The sequence below is a fragment of the Protopterus annectens genome, chromosome 5.part0 (assembly GCF_019279795.1).
Source record: "Protopterus annectens isolate FY-2018-M chromosome 5.part0, PAN1.0, whole genome shotgun sequence".
Taxonomy (NCBI): domain Eukaryota; kingdom Metazoa; phylum Chordata; order Ceratodontiformes; family Protopteridae; genus Protopterus; species Protopterus annectens.
This window is the reverse complement of record NC_056735.1, coordinates 303398258-303411594: the sequence shown is the minus strand read 5'-3', so window position 1 is coordinate 303411594 and position 13337 is coordinate 303398258. Positions and strand designations below refer to the sequence as shown.

The following is a 13337-nucleotide window of genomic DNA, read 5'->3' as shown; positions in this document are numbered from 1 at the left end:
ACTACCGCACACTCACCTTTCCCACACCCTAACCTAAAATCCCTCACTATCGTACACTTACCTGTCCGCTCCCCAATCCTAAATCCATCACTATCGCACACTTACCGGATCGCGCTCACACATTGCCGTTGTCGGTCTTTCCGCTGTCGGAATATCGCCTTTTCGATCACCTACTTGTTCGGTCGTCCCGTCTCGATCTTCTGGGTGTCAGTGAAGGGGCGGTTCGGTTATTCAAAGTAGACCCATATATATATATATATATATATATATATATATATATATATATATATATATATATATGATACATAGACACACATACATCTATATCTATATAACTATCTATATGGATTCACTTCATAATCTCGAAACACTGAAATCTTGAATTTCAGTTTTTCCGAGACCATGAAATCGAATCCACACAACACCGAAACACCAAAACTGCGAAATTCAAAACTCCTAAAACACAGCACACACCAGAACACACAACATAACACCCACATCACAACATAAACAAACAAAACACACATCTACAAACTAAAACATAAATAAGCAGGGAGACATGCCCCCCCCCACTTATATATACCAACTCCGAGATCCCCCCACTTATATATACCAACTCCGAGATCGCACAAACAGTAAGCAAAAGCAAACACACACACATTCTACAGTCCCTCTCACACACACACACACACATTAGCACACTCACATACACTCAAACTCCCACCCAAAACCCTTACAACACACTCACTTACCTGACATAATATCTAAATCCACACACGGCACCGCACACCATCCACATACAATCCCAGACATTACGTAGTATAAAGCCATAACTGCAAATTCGAGATATTCGAATTTGCAATTATGCACTTTCGCTATTTTCAAACCTCAACTTTATAGTCTCGAGATACTGAAATTCGACATTTCAATATTTCGAGATTATAAAGTGTTTATATATATATATATAGCTATACATGTATCTCTCTCTCTTATATATTTATATATATATATATGAGGTACCCTTCAGCACAACCAGCTATAAACATGTGACTGTTAATATTTCCCATAAAATGTTACAATGAAGAGTTTCATCACATGGGATTGGCTGCCTCTGGTGTCACCATGCATAAGTCTTTACTCTAAAACACTTCTGTAAAAAGTAAATAATGGGAAAAAACTTTATCTAGTCTTTGGGCATGGGAATGCAGGGTGTCCCAAGTAACACCAAATGTTTTCCAACCTGTTACTTTCTGTTATTGTATTTGCTGTGGAAGATCTTATCCATATTCTATTTCATCCTGTATGTTCTTTATACTCGATAAGCAGTTAACTGGTTTTATGCAACAGTCAGCACCTTACTTTTGGTTACTTTATAAAAGATACAGTTCCATGTAGGAAGGAACACACACAATCTCCTTTGAAAAGTCCACAGGGCAGTAAAGCCTGCCAAGCTGCTCTTCATACAGTGCCAATGCTTCAGTCAAGTTTACACAGTTTCCCTGCAAAGACAAGAGGACAGGTCAGCAATGTTATGACAATGAGATTAGTAGTTTAGATTTTATAACAAGCTTTCAAAAAATTCTTAATCATCAAACAAATGCTACTTGAAATCAGCATCACACAACATGTTAAGCCAGCCTAAAATTTAGACTGCAGAAGTACAAGCCCGAACATTCATGTGAAATGCTATACACACTTAGGATATGCAGTCAGATTGCTAAACCTTTAGTAACACAACCAGCAGAGTCAAAAGCAGCTACAAGCTTTCTGCTTACTTGTTTTAGTATGCTAGTTAGTGTTCACACAGACACCTGCTGACTTACAAAAGATAATACTTCACTCAGCTGCCAACAGCAAGACCCTGCATATGAAAAAAAAAACAAACAAACAAAAAAAAACTTAAGTCCTTTATAACTCCATGTAAATGGCAACATTGTCTTTCCAACATTATTTTCCTTCCCTTTAATGCAATACCAAGAGTGTCGCTTATAAGTACAGCATTTTTGTTTGTTTGCTTGTTTTTTCACTTTTTGCTCCTGCTGCTCGTCAATCATTAGTCCTCTCCAGGTCAATTAACCCATTTGTGAAAGAAGCTGTCATTTACACAGCTGTCTGGGGTGACATGAGATTTTCGCTGCCAAGCCATACTCCCTGCAAATAACTGGTGAAGTGCTGGGCAAGGAATTTACAACAGACTGACTGCACAGATCATTCCCTCCAAGCAGGCATGCAGTTCCCTCCAAAGTACCTGGCAGTGGTTTCTCCGGTCTGCATCAGGGAAGTCGCATTCTCCTAGTGTGCCCCTGAACATGCAGGTCACTCCCTTTAACTTCTCCCCCTCACTGCCTGGTTCCTTCAGTCCCAGAGCCACTAAGTAAATCTTGTCCGCCGGGGATGCTTCATCTCTCTACACAATGGACCAAGCTCAGAGAAAGCATCACTTAACTGTTCCATTCATTTTATATCTGAACTTAGATTTCACAAAATGATAAATGTTTTCTTGCTTGCCTTATCTAAACAGTATAATTAAGTACAGTAGATGAATTACAAGCATGTGCCACCGTGAGAAAACAGACTAGTTAGGTTGGGTCAGTGGCTCAAGATTCAGAGCCAATAAAAATTCTTAAATCTGTCACATCAATCACAGATAAGCTGCGTCACACCTCAGGTAAACAATAACACCTGGAGCTACAAGTTGTCAGTGTGAGCTTGAAGAAAGTATTTCAGGCCTAGTTTGCAGATGTAAATTAAGAAAACTCCACACGTGCACACAAATTTTTTTTTAATCAGAAACTGTTTTCATTTCTTTAAATTAAGCCATGACAGTGCCACATACAAGGAAAACAATTTTTAAGTTTTTCTTGGTTTCTGTTAGACGGTATTTGATTCTGCAATCTTTCTGCATGCGATTTTCTTACAGCGTTTACCACAACATTTTCTGCATTATATACACGTGTCAATGAGTGACAGTGGGATAATTACATCAAAGACTAATTCTAACTACAGTTTCATAATACAAGCCAGCTCAGCCAGAGTAGTTCCGATTAATCACAGGTATCATCAGATTTCTTACACTTCTAGAAGTTGTGAGAAACACTTAGAAAGCCTAACATTGCAGTGTCAGATAAAAAGAAGAAAAAGGAAAGACGGATAATGAAAAAAGTAGGAAATCACAGCACATCATATCTCTCTCAAGTTTACCACATTAAGAGGAATGTTCCTCACTGAGAAAAAGCGTAGATGGCTCAGCCAGCTCCCTGTGCTGGTACCATGAAACAGCACCTCACCCCCTCAGCTCTTCAGGTGAAGATCAAAAACGGACATTCCTTCTATTGCTAAACCAGTCAGGTGGCCAGATGCAAAACATGCTCCTCTCCCTCCTGCCTAACCATTCAGGTCCCATTTATGTGCCCTGCCTCTCCTCCCTTTTATTTAAAAAAAATTTTGAAAAATACCTAATAATTTTCTTTATTTCTTTTTAAAAACTGTAGCAAACTGCTTGTTACACAGTAAACAGCTGCTGCAGTTTATGCCCTGCCTGCAAAGAGCACTACGTCACTCAAGTTTTAGTTAAAAAAAAATCTTCTTATAAATCGTACAAAACTGCTGGTTATAAATGTAGTAAACAGTTGCTACAGTTTATAGCCTGCCTGCACAGAATACTACAGTTTATATCATGCCTGCACAGAATGCTTCAGCACTTGGGTTTTAGTTAAAAAAAGATATATATTTTTTCTAATTTTTAAACTGTAGCAAACTTTTTGCTACAATGTAGTAATGTTTAGACCACACACAAAGCGCTACAGCGCTCAGGTTTAACCGCAAATGTAATACCAGCTTTTAAAAGCCAGTACTGCATTAGATATCTGGATTGGCAGACTGCACCCTCCCAAAACTTTGGAGTTGCCCCTCTTGTCCCACCCTAGCTGCACTACTATCACAGAGTATTAAAGTCTAGGTTTCTTGCTGTTCTACACTGAAAGCTTCTGTTAAGAATTATTTTTAACTAATCTATGGTTAAATTTGAATCATCAATTCATCAAAAACATTTTGTATAAAGTAACACATTTTTACCACCTTATGAACTTTGCAGTTGAAGTTTTTAGTAAGCTATTAGTATGTGTTCCACACTATGTCCATTTGTTTCACATTATGAGGTGCAGTGTTCCACAGTGGAGATGGAAGACAGTAATGCAGCACAAAGCAAATGCTCTGTCAGTCTCTATAGAATGACATCAAGAAGGCGGAAGCTTTGACCATGGAGGAAAAAAAAAAAAAAACATTACCAGCATGGCAGCCTCTGTCAGGCTGTTGTTGATGTAACAAGCGTTGAAAACAGCCACTTACAGAGATGCAAGACATCAGTAATGCAGTACAGTTCATGATAGGACATGTTTTTCAGTAGTAATGTCGGTAAGTTCAAGATACAACCTTTTTTTTTTTTTTTTAAGTTTCTAGCAGCTGGCATGATCTTCCTCACTCTGGAATGAAGGCTGGGTCACACCACTGCATAAGACTGGTGATCCCAACAAATCATACATGTACAGGCCACATGTCCTTAGTTAACTGCAAAACTCCAGGAAAGTTCGACATGGAAGCATGTATTTTCTGACGGAAATTTATAAAACACAGGTGCAATGAATAGAAAATGCACTTAAAGTCACAGACCTGAAAATGAACAAGAGGCAATGAGAGCATGGCATCACCGCTCTCAAACCAAAGGCCTTTGTCCTGCAGTCGAACATAGCTCTAATGTCCGAGCAGAATATATTCATCTTTCCACAACTACCTTAATGACAGGTAAGGTAAAACTAGATAACATATTAACTTACCTAGAAATTATGCACGTGTCCCCTCACAAAAAACTAGTACGAGAGAACATGCAGTAGACACAATAGTATGTACAAGCAAACAAATATGGCCACCATTTCAAAAGACTGCTTGCTAAAACACTTTGGTTTTAAAAGCAAAGAAAGCTAATACCATGGTCACAGCCTAAAAAATCAGCAACAACCAAAATCTTACTAAATTTGCATAATAGCCCAACAAAAGCAAACTGTTGCTCATTTCAAATAACTTTGTGCTTGCTTGATAAAACACCCGGAGTACTGCAGAATCTTAAGGAAAAGGGGTGCCCTGCTAAGAATAAGACTTTCAGCCTGAGGGTCACACCAGACCCAGATGTACTCAAGTTTACCAGCAGTCACCTGCAGCAATGTTAGCCTGATCAATCCTGGCAAAAGCAGCTGGCTACAACATGACATGCAGTAATTTGGTGCAAACATGCCTCCGACTATAAATCACTACAGTATTTACCTCAACTGGCCAACACTCCAAGGCAAGCTTAATTATACACCCGCCCTCATGTAAAAATCACCTTCAAGGCTGTCCCTTCACCTATACATTGCATTCTGTGTGAATGCATTATATGATATACCTCAGCCATTCTTTATAATCCTTCCAAAGTCACCCTATCTACACATGAACTATGTATATATTGCCACTAATAAACATACACCATACTAACAGTGTCAGATCATAAAACAGCAGTCTCAGTCTTTTACAGGCTATATAATTATACAGGGATTTATTAGTGATGTTGCACAGTTAAGCTGTAACTCCCTTTTAACTGACCTGAAGCAACACGATTAAATTATCTCTGTACCGGAGTCTGGGTAGAAGAAGCCACAGACTTCTCATTCCCTGCCTTGGGATGATCTGAAAGATTAAAGGAGGAGGACTATTCAAGTAACAAAAGTAAAAGACGTATTCAAACTCGGTTCTGATGCTTGACAGAAAATGAATTTCTCAAGATCCGTGAACTACAGCTTTTGTCATGAACAAACCAGCTCAACATGCCATCCTAGTTACAAGGCAGTAATGGAATACAGTAAATTGCCTCAAGGGTATCAAGGTTTTTTTTATTTTTTTCTTCTTCTTCTTCTTGTCTGTAACCTTTGGATTCATCTGAGAGGACAGAAGCTTCTAAATATGGATAGGGAGGTTTTTTTTAACAACCAACTAAACCCATACTCCGATTTGGGCACTGCAAATGACAGTGGTCTTAAAAACAGTACAAGAGTGCTTCCATTCATGACTACAGCAAAATGTGCTTATCCAGGACCCCTTTAATGCTGGGAACGCATATCATGGCCATGACCACATAGCATCCCCAGACAGGAGTACCCCTGCATCCTCAACTAAATGAGAAGGATAAACTTGGCCATTTACAGCACCTACAGCACATGTATTCACAAGTGAAACCCAGGTAGCAATTAGCAGAGTAAGAATTAAAACCACTGCACATCTGCCATGGCTTTTGAGTCTGATTTTTACAAATGCATTGTAGAGGTACTCTTCTGCAAATGGTCAGTGTCTTGGTCATTTTGTCTTATGGAGGCACCATAGCCTAAGGCAAACATGGAAGACTCCAAACACATGGAACCTTTCACCTCTCTCTTTTCTGTATCCACAAATACAAATCAATAAAACTACTTTGGCTACTTGGGAAAGGAAGTCCAGAGTAGATGGTTAACCAGACTTCCTCAAGCTAGCTCTGCTCTCTTTTCTTACAGTCCTGTTTGCACGCAGTATTTCCTTAATGAAGACTAATTACCTTCCTATGCAATGCAGCACAGAGCTCATCTGCCCCCAGTATCAGGCTGGAAACGTCTCGAAAACCAGAATTTTCATACAAGTACCATTATGTCCCATGCTAAGACCCTGGAAAGAAGAGTGGTGTGACCACTTTGAAAGGACGCTGTGCTAGTCAGGTGGGACATGCACATGAAGCTTCTGGCTTCAACCTGTTGCTCATAAAGAATAAAAATAAGAGAGACTTGACAGGGACTAATTCTATGGACCTCGTGAAGATGTCTGTGTTAACTCAATGCTGCTGACCAAAAAATGACACATCAGTATATTTGCAGAAGCTTGGTGGGGATGGCTTGCCAGTTACTTGGTGGATGTACTAAGCCTCCCTTAGCGAGTGACTATGTCTATATGATGGCATATACGGGGGGGGGGGGTATTATGGTAATTAAAACTCACCACAGACCCAAGTCTGCTATGCATTTATCAATCAGCTAATAAAGGGTATTACAACAGTTGAAATGTTACTGTACTACAAAATTTTTGTCTTCAAAATGTGAGACTATTTCTATATAAAGCAACATGTGGTGAGAGTTAGGGAGAAGCATAATCTGCAGCTGCTTCATTGACCATTACTTCCTGAGGATTGGGATCAAAATAAAAGCTACTAATGTGACACTAAAGTAAGACACAAGCAGACCAGCTATGGAATGCCACTATCCTCCCTGACTGTACTCCTTATGAGCAACTACTTTAAACATTTTATTAATTTAAGCAAAGACGACCAACTTTTCAAATGTTCTTTTCTGTGATGACCCAAAAGTAGTGGTTTGGTTAAGACAGCTGCTCTGGGTTACAAATAAGCTAACAGAAAGTACAGTTTTGTACCTACCATAAATGTAGATGTTCGAGGATCCACATTGCTGCAGTCCTAACAATTGGGTAGTCCGCTGTCCAGTCGGCCCGAATACCAAAGTATATGGCTGACGTCGGTCACGGCGCATTAGACTGACGTCAGTACGTCAGGGTACTAATGCGCATGACCGACGTCATATCCTCAGTCTTTTCTTGCCCCAGATGTCAGAAGACCCTAAAAAAACAAGGCCAAAACCAAAACACACCAAACATACCTGCACCAAAAACATATACAATATATACAAAGGTACCAGAATATAATCTCACCTACACAACCACCCCTAAACACAGAGGCGAAGGAGGGAGGGTAAATTGGACTGCAGCAATGTGGATCCTCGAACATCTACATTTATGGTAGGTACAAAACTGTACTATGTTCTTCGTTCCACATTGCTGCAGTCCTAACAATTGGGTAGAATCCCAAAGCAGAGGTAAGGGAGGCTGGCAAATCATAAGGAAGCAGGAGCTGATAACATGCCTTGCAAAATAGCTGTGGCAAAACCAGCCCTAGACTTAGAGTAGAGAGGAAGGTGGTAATGCTTAGAGAAAGTATGCACTGAACTCCAAGTAGCTGCCTCCAAAATATCCTTAGTTGCCACCCCCCTTAGAAATGCTGTTGAAGTGGCAGTAGCCCTAGTGGAATGAGGCCTAATCCCAGCTGGAATCTCTTTGCCATGATGGGAATAACAAAATGTAATGCAAAACCCAATCCACCTAGAAATAGTTTGCTTTGACACAGGCTTGCCCTGCGAACTCAAAGCAAAAGAAACAAACAACTGCTGAGACTTTCTAAAATCCTTAGTCCTGCTTAAATAATAACGCAATTGCCTGTGTACATCTAAAGTGTGCAAAATCTTTTCCCCTTTATTTTGGGGATCTGCATAGAAAGTAGGCAAATGAATAGTTTGGTTTAAAGCCACACTAGAAACCACTTTAGGCATAAAGGAAGGATTAGTACGTAATGATACCCTATCCTTATGAAAAATCAAAAAAGGCTCAACCGCCATAAGGGCCTGTAACTCAGAAACCCTTCTTGCAGAAGTAATGGCCAATAAAAAAGCAGTCTTCCATGACAAGTATTTCAGGTCAGCAGTAGCTGCAGGCTCAAAAGGTTGTAGAGTAAGTTTCTCCAACACAAAATTGAGATCCCAAGCAGGAGTAGGAGCTCTACGTGGGGGTCTTATATTCTTTGCCCCCCTAAGAAATTGCTTGAATAAAGGATGTGAAAACAATGGTGGGTCACAATCATAGTGAGCTGAAATTGCTGCAGCATGAATCTTAATGGAAGAGAAAGACAAACCTTTGTCCAATAACTCAGTAAGATATTGAAGAGCCACACTCAAATTAGGCTCCGAAATCTCCAAATGCTGTGCTGCAGTCCAAAATAAAAATCTCTTCCATTTTTCTGCATACACTTTCCTTGTACTAGGTCTTCTGGCTTCCATAATCACATTTAAAACTTGTTGAGGAAGTTGAGACCTGCTGTCTTTCAAAACAGAATATGCCAGGCTGTTAGATGAAGAGTTTGAAGCTTGACATTGAGCAGATGACCGTCCTTCTGAGACAATAGGTGTGGAATCAAGGGTAAAGGCCATGGAGGCTTCCTTACCAGACTCCTCAGTAATGGGTACCAGTGCTGCCGAGGCCAATCTGGAGCTATTAAAATCATCCTTGGCTTGTCTTGTCTGGCCTTTAGAAGCACCTTTGGGAGAAGAGGCAGAGGTGGAAAAGCATACACGAAGATTTTTCCAACTGAAAGAAAGAGCATCCACTTTCCAAGCTGTGTGATGAAATCCCTTCGTGCAAAACTTTGGCAGCTGGTGGTTTAGTGGAGAAGCGAACAGATCTATGTCTGGAGTTCCCCATGACACTGTCAATTTTTGAAATACATGAAGATCCAGTTTCCACTCGTGGGGATCCATGATTTGTCTGCTTAACACATCTGCTAAGGAGTTCTGTGCTCCCGGCAGAAACCTTGCCTGAAGAGTTAGTTGCAAGCTGAGCGCAGTCTCCCATAAAATCATTGCTTGCCTGCACAATGGGTAAGAATGTGTTCCCCCTTGTTTGTTGATGTACCACATGACAGTTGTATTGTCTGTTACAATCAACACCTGCCCTGGAAGAAGTAACTCCTTGAAAGCCATTAATGCAAACTGGACTGCTAACATCTCTTTCATGTTGATATGTAGATGCTGTAGTCTGGCAGGCCACTTGTCTTGTATCCACTTTCCATCTAGATGAGCTCCCCAAGCAATGTCTGAGGCATCTGTCGTTAGAATCTGACTTGCCTCTGGCCGGGTCACAGAGAGTCCCTTGTTTAGGTGACATTCCTGAGCCCACCACAAAAATTCCTTTTGAATGCAAGGTATTATTTGAATGACAGTGTCCAAATCCTGGCAGTGCTGTGTCCATAGATTTTTGAGATACCATTGTAGCTTCCTCATATGCAGTTTGGCATTGGGAAGCACCAGAATACAAGATGCCATGAACCCTAAGGCTTGAAGGACTGTCCTTGCAGTCAGCCCGGACTGAACAGATAATTGATGGAAGTAACTGGAAAGATTCTTTTGTTTGTCCGGGGTTAGAAAGGCCATCTGGGCTGCTGTATTCAGTCTCACACCCAGAAAGCACATGTCTTGAGAGGGTACTAGACTGGACTTTATTTCGTTCACAGAATACCCTAGGCATCTTAGCACTGCTATGACATATTCCAAATGCTGTAGAAGGTCTTCCTTTTCTTGAGCCAGAATCAGGCAGTCGTCCAAGTAAGGATAGATTTGAATTCCTTTTAGCCTGAAGTAAGCTATCACTGGAGCCAGAACCTTTGTGAATACTCTGGGCAGTAGATAAGCCAAAGGGCAATGCAGAGAACTGATAATGAGAATTTCCAGCTCAAACGCAGATACTTTCTGCAACTTAGTCGATAGGCACATGAAGGTAAGCTTCCTTGAGATCTAAAGTTACCATCCAGTGATCTTTGCCCAGTAGAGGTAAAAGCTGTTGTAACGTCAACATTTTGAACTTTGGAATGTCCAGATAAGTGTTGAGGATAGATAAATCCAAAATTGGTCTCCACGTGTTCCCCTTCTTTGGTACTAGGAACAGGCGAGAATAAAATCCTAGGCCCCTTTCTGGCACAGGAACTGACTGAATGGCTCCTATTTGGAGTAACAGAGAAATTTGTCTGCGAGCCTCTGTTCTTTGTAGAGGAGGAATGTCTGGCATGCCTTTGAAAGGAGGCAAGGTATGGAAATAAAACCTGTAACCGTGGTGAATGATATCCAGAACCCATTTGTCTTGGGTAATTAAATCCCAATTTTCTTTGAAAAGAGACAGTCTTCCTCCTAGAGGTGCCGCCAGGCGAGAAGGTACTGGCAGCTGAAAAGGCAGGTCATTGGGTCTGCTTACGAAAGGACTGACCCCTGCCCTCACCAGAAGTCTGAGCAGGTGAACTCCCTGTCCTAGGCCTAAAAGAACCTTGAGCTCTGCCCCTACCACGTCTAGACCTACCCCTAGACTGGGAATCATAAGCAGGATAAGTCCACCCCTTAGTAGGCCAATTTCTACTAAACTTGGAGGCTGCACCTGCAAAAATCCTTAACAGTTTGCATAGACTTAGCCTTGTCCTCCATTTTCTTTAAAACTGCTTCCACAGGCGAACCAAACAACACATCAGACTGTAAAGGAGCATCCAAAATCCTTGTCTTAACATGCTCAGCTAAGTTCTGATCTCTCAACCAGGCGTGCCTCTGAAGAACAGAACCAGTGGCAGCCACCCTGGAGGAGGCCTGCACAGCATCAAAACCACATTGCAAGGAATGTTTACCCACTTGTTCAGACACATGAACTAAATCCTGCAACTCTTTACACTCAATACCTTCCGCCAGAGCATCCACCTTAGATTTCAACTGTGAAAGAAGATAATTCTGATATTTTAACATGTGAAACTGACAATTCAACGCCCTCATGGCTAAAGTGGAAGAAGTATACACTTTCTTTCCCCATCTATCCAAAGCCCTTGCCTCTTTATCAGGAGGGACAGGATTTTTAACAACTGAGGCCTTTACACCTTTAGGCCCCTGAGAGACAGTTTCGGGTCTGCCCTAGGACTCTTAAAAAGATACTTATGAGCGTCAGGCACCCTATAATACCTATCCGGTTTAACTGGGGCAGGAGGCAAAGAATCAGGATTCAGGGAAGCCTCTGCAAAAACATCTTCCACCACATTCAAAACAGGAGGTATAGCTAAAGGCCTATGCTGGGGTAAAACAAGAATTCCCTAAGCCTTTTCCTGGAATCAGAGAAATCTTGACCTTCCCATTTAAAATGCTCCCTCATGGAATGCAGAGTCTCTGAAAATGAAAAATCCTCAGGAGGAGAAGCTGAAGGAGTAGAATCATCCACATCAGAATCAGAATAAGGAGGGTACTCCTGCAAGTCTTCAGCCGAAGACTCAGAAGCCTCCGAGCATTGCTCAAAACTCTCAAACTCAGGTTCCACCCTAGGCCTCTTATCAGGAGGGGGCACAGAACCCCTTATCATAGTAATCAAATCCTCTGCCATTTTAAGCATATGTTTCTTAGGCAAAGACCCGGAGGCACTAGGAGAAACCCCCACTGAAGCAAAACTTGGCCTGCCCCTCAAAGAAGCCTTGGAAACAGAAGGGGAGGCTCTAACCACCTTAGGAAGAGAAGGAAGAACAGCCACCTGAGAAGCCCCCTCAGCCTGGCCTACTTCCTGAGAGGATACATCCTGTAACAGTAAAGTCTCTCCCTGAGACTCCAAAGAAACACCTGGCAAAACCTCCGGCTCCACTGAGCCCTCTAAAGAACTGGCGTCTGGGACTGTCGGTTCTTCCACTCTAGGCTTTGCTGCTTTGGCCTTGCGTGTTTAGCCGAAGCCGGCGGAGCATCCGACGGCATTTTATAATTACAACGCTTCCCAAACACTAACCTGGCACAGTCTAACCTTCTCTTAATAGTGCGTTTGTTAAATCTAGCACAAGAGCGGCATCCAACAACGTCGTGCTCAGGCCCTAAAGGTATACACAAAGTATGGTAATCCCTATGAGGTATCTGTTTCCCACAAGAAATACAGTTATTCACTTTTTCTGACATCCGGTTAAATACTGAGGCAAGAAAAAACCAAAATATTCCCCAACGGGGTACTTAGCCAACTTTGATTCGGTCTGAAACTCTGGCTTCAGAAACTTTCAGAACGCCAACCTGCACTCGCAAAATTGCTTCTGCATCGGACCATGCGGCAAAAAAGACTGAGGATATGACGTCGGTCATGCGCATTAGTACCCTGACGTACTGACGTCAGTCTAATGCGCCGTGACCGACGTCAGCCATATACTTTGGTATTCGGGCCGACTGGACAGCGGACTACCCAATTGTTAGGACTGCAGCAATGTGGAACGAAGAACATCTTACTATTTGTTAATGGGGTGGGGTGGGGACCAAAGATGACTTATAGCCAAATTCCTGGCCTCAAGGCAGAAAATTACAGTAACAAAGCTTGCACACGTTGTTGAAAAGTAAAATGACATGTACAGCAATGGCAGGGATTCACAGTAATAATGTCACAGCAGACATTACAATTGCGTTAGCTGGAAAGTGGAAGGGGAGCAGTGATTAACAGAAGATACTCAACATTTGTAATTTTATGCATAATTAATGCTTTTAAATAAGCTAGGTACCAGCACTGACCTGATGTGCATTGTCGGTGTGCATCTCATTTACTTAGTGTCTGAAGCAGTGGCAGTCATGGGTGCTACAGAGATAGTGACAGACTGCTTCCGAACAGACAGCGGTTACTAGCATTCATGA

The 13337-nt window shown here is 41.7% G+C and overlaps 1 protein-coding gene across 1 annotated transcript in view; it reads right to left on the bottom strand.

The window, feature by feature from the left end:
- The window catches only part of SMS (spermine synthase), a 676859-nt gene that overhangs the window by 53001 nt on the left and 610521 nt on the right, over positions 1 to 13337 (bottom strand). The window contains exon 10 of the mRNA XM_044072287.1: positions 1384 to 1499. Within this exon, the coding sequence (XP_043928222.1) occupies positions 1384 to 1499 (116 nt within the window). The remainder of the gene's footprint in view (positions 1 to 1383; positions 1500 to 13337) is intronic.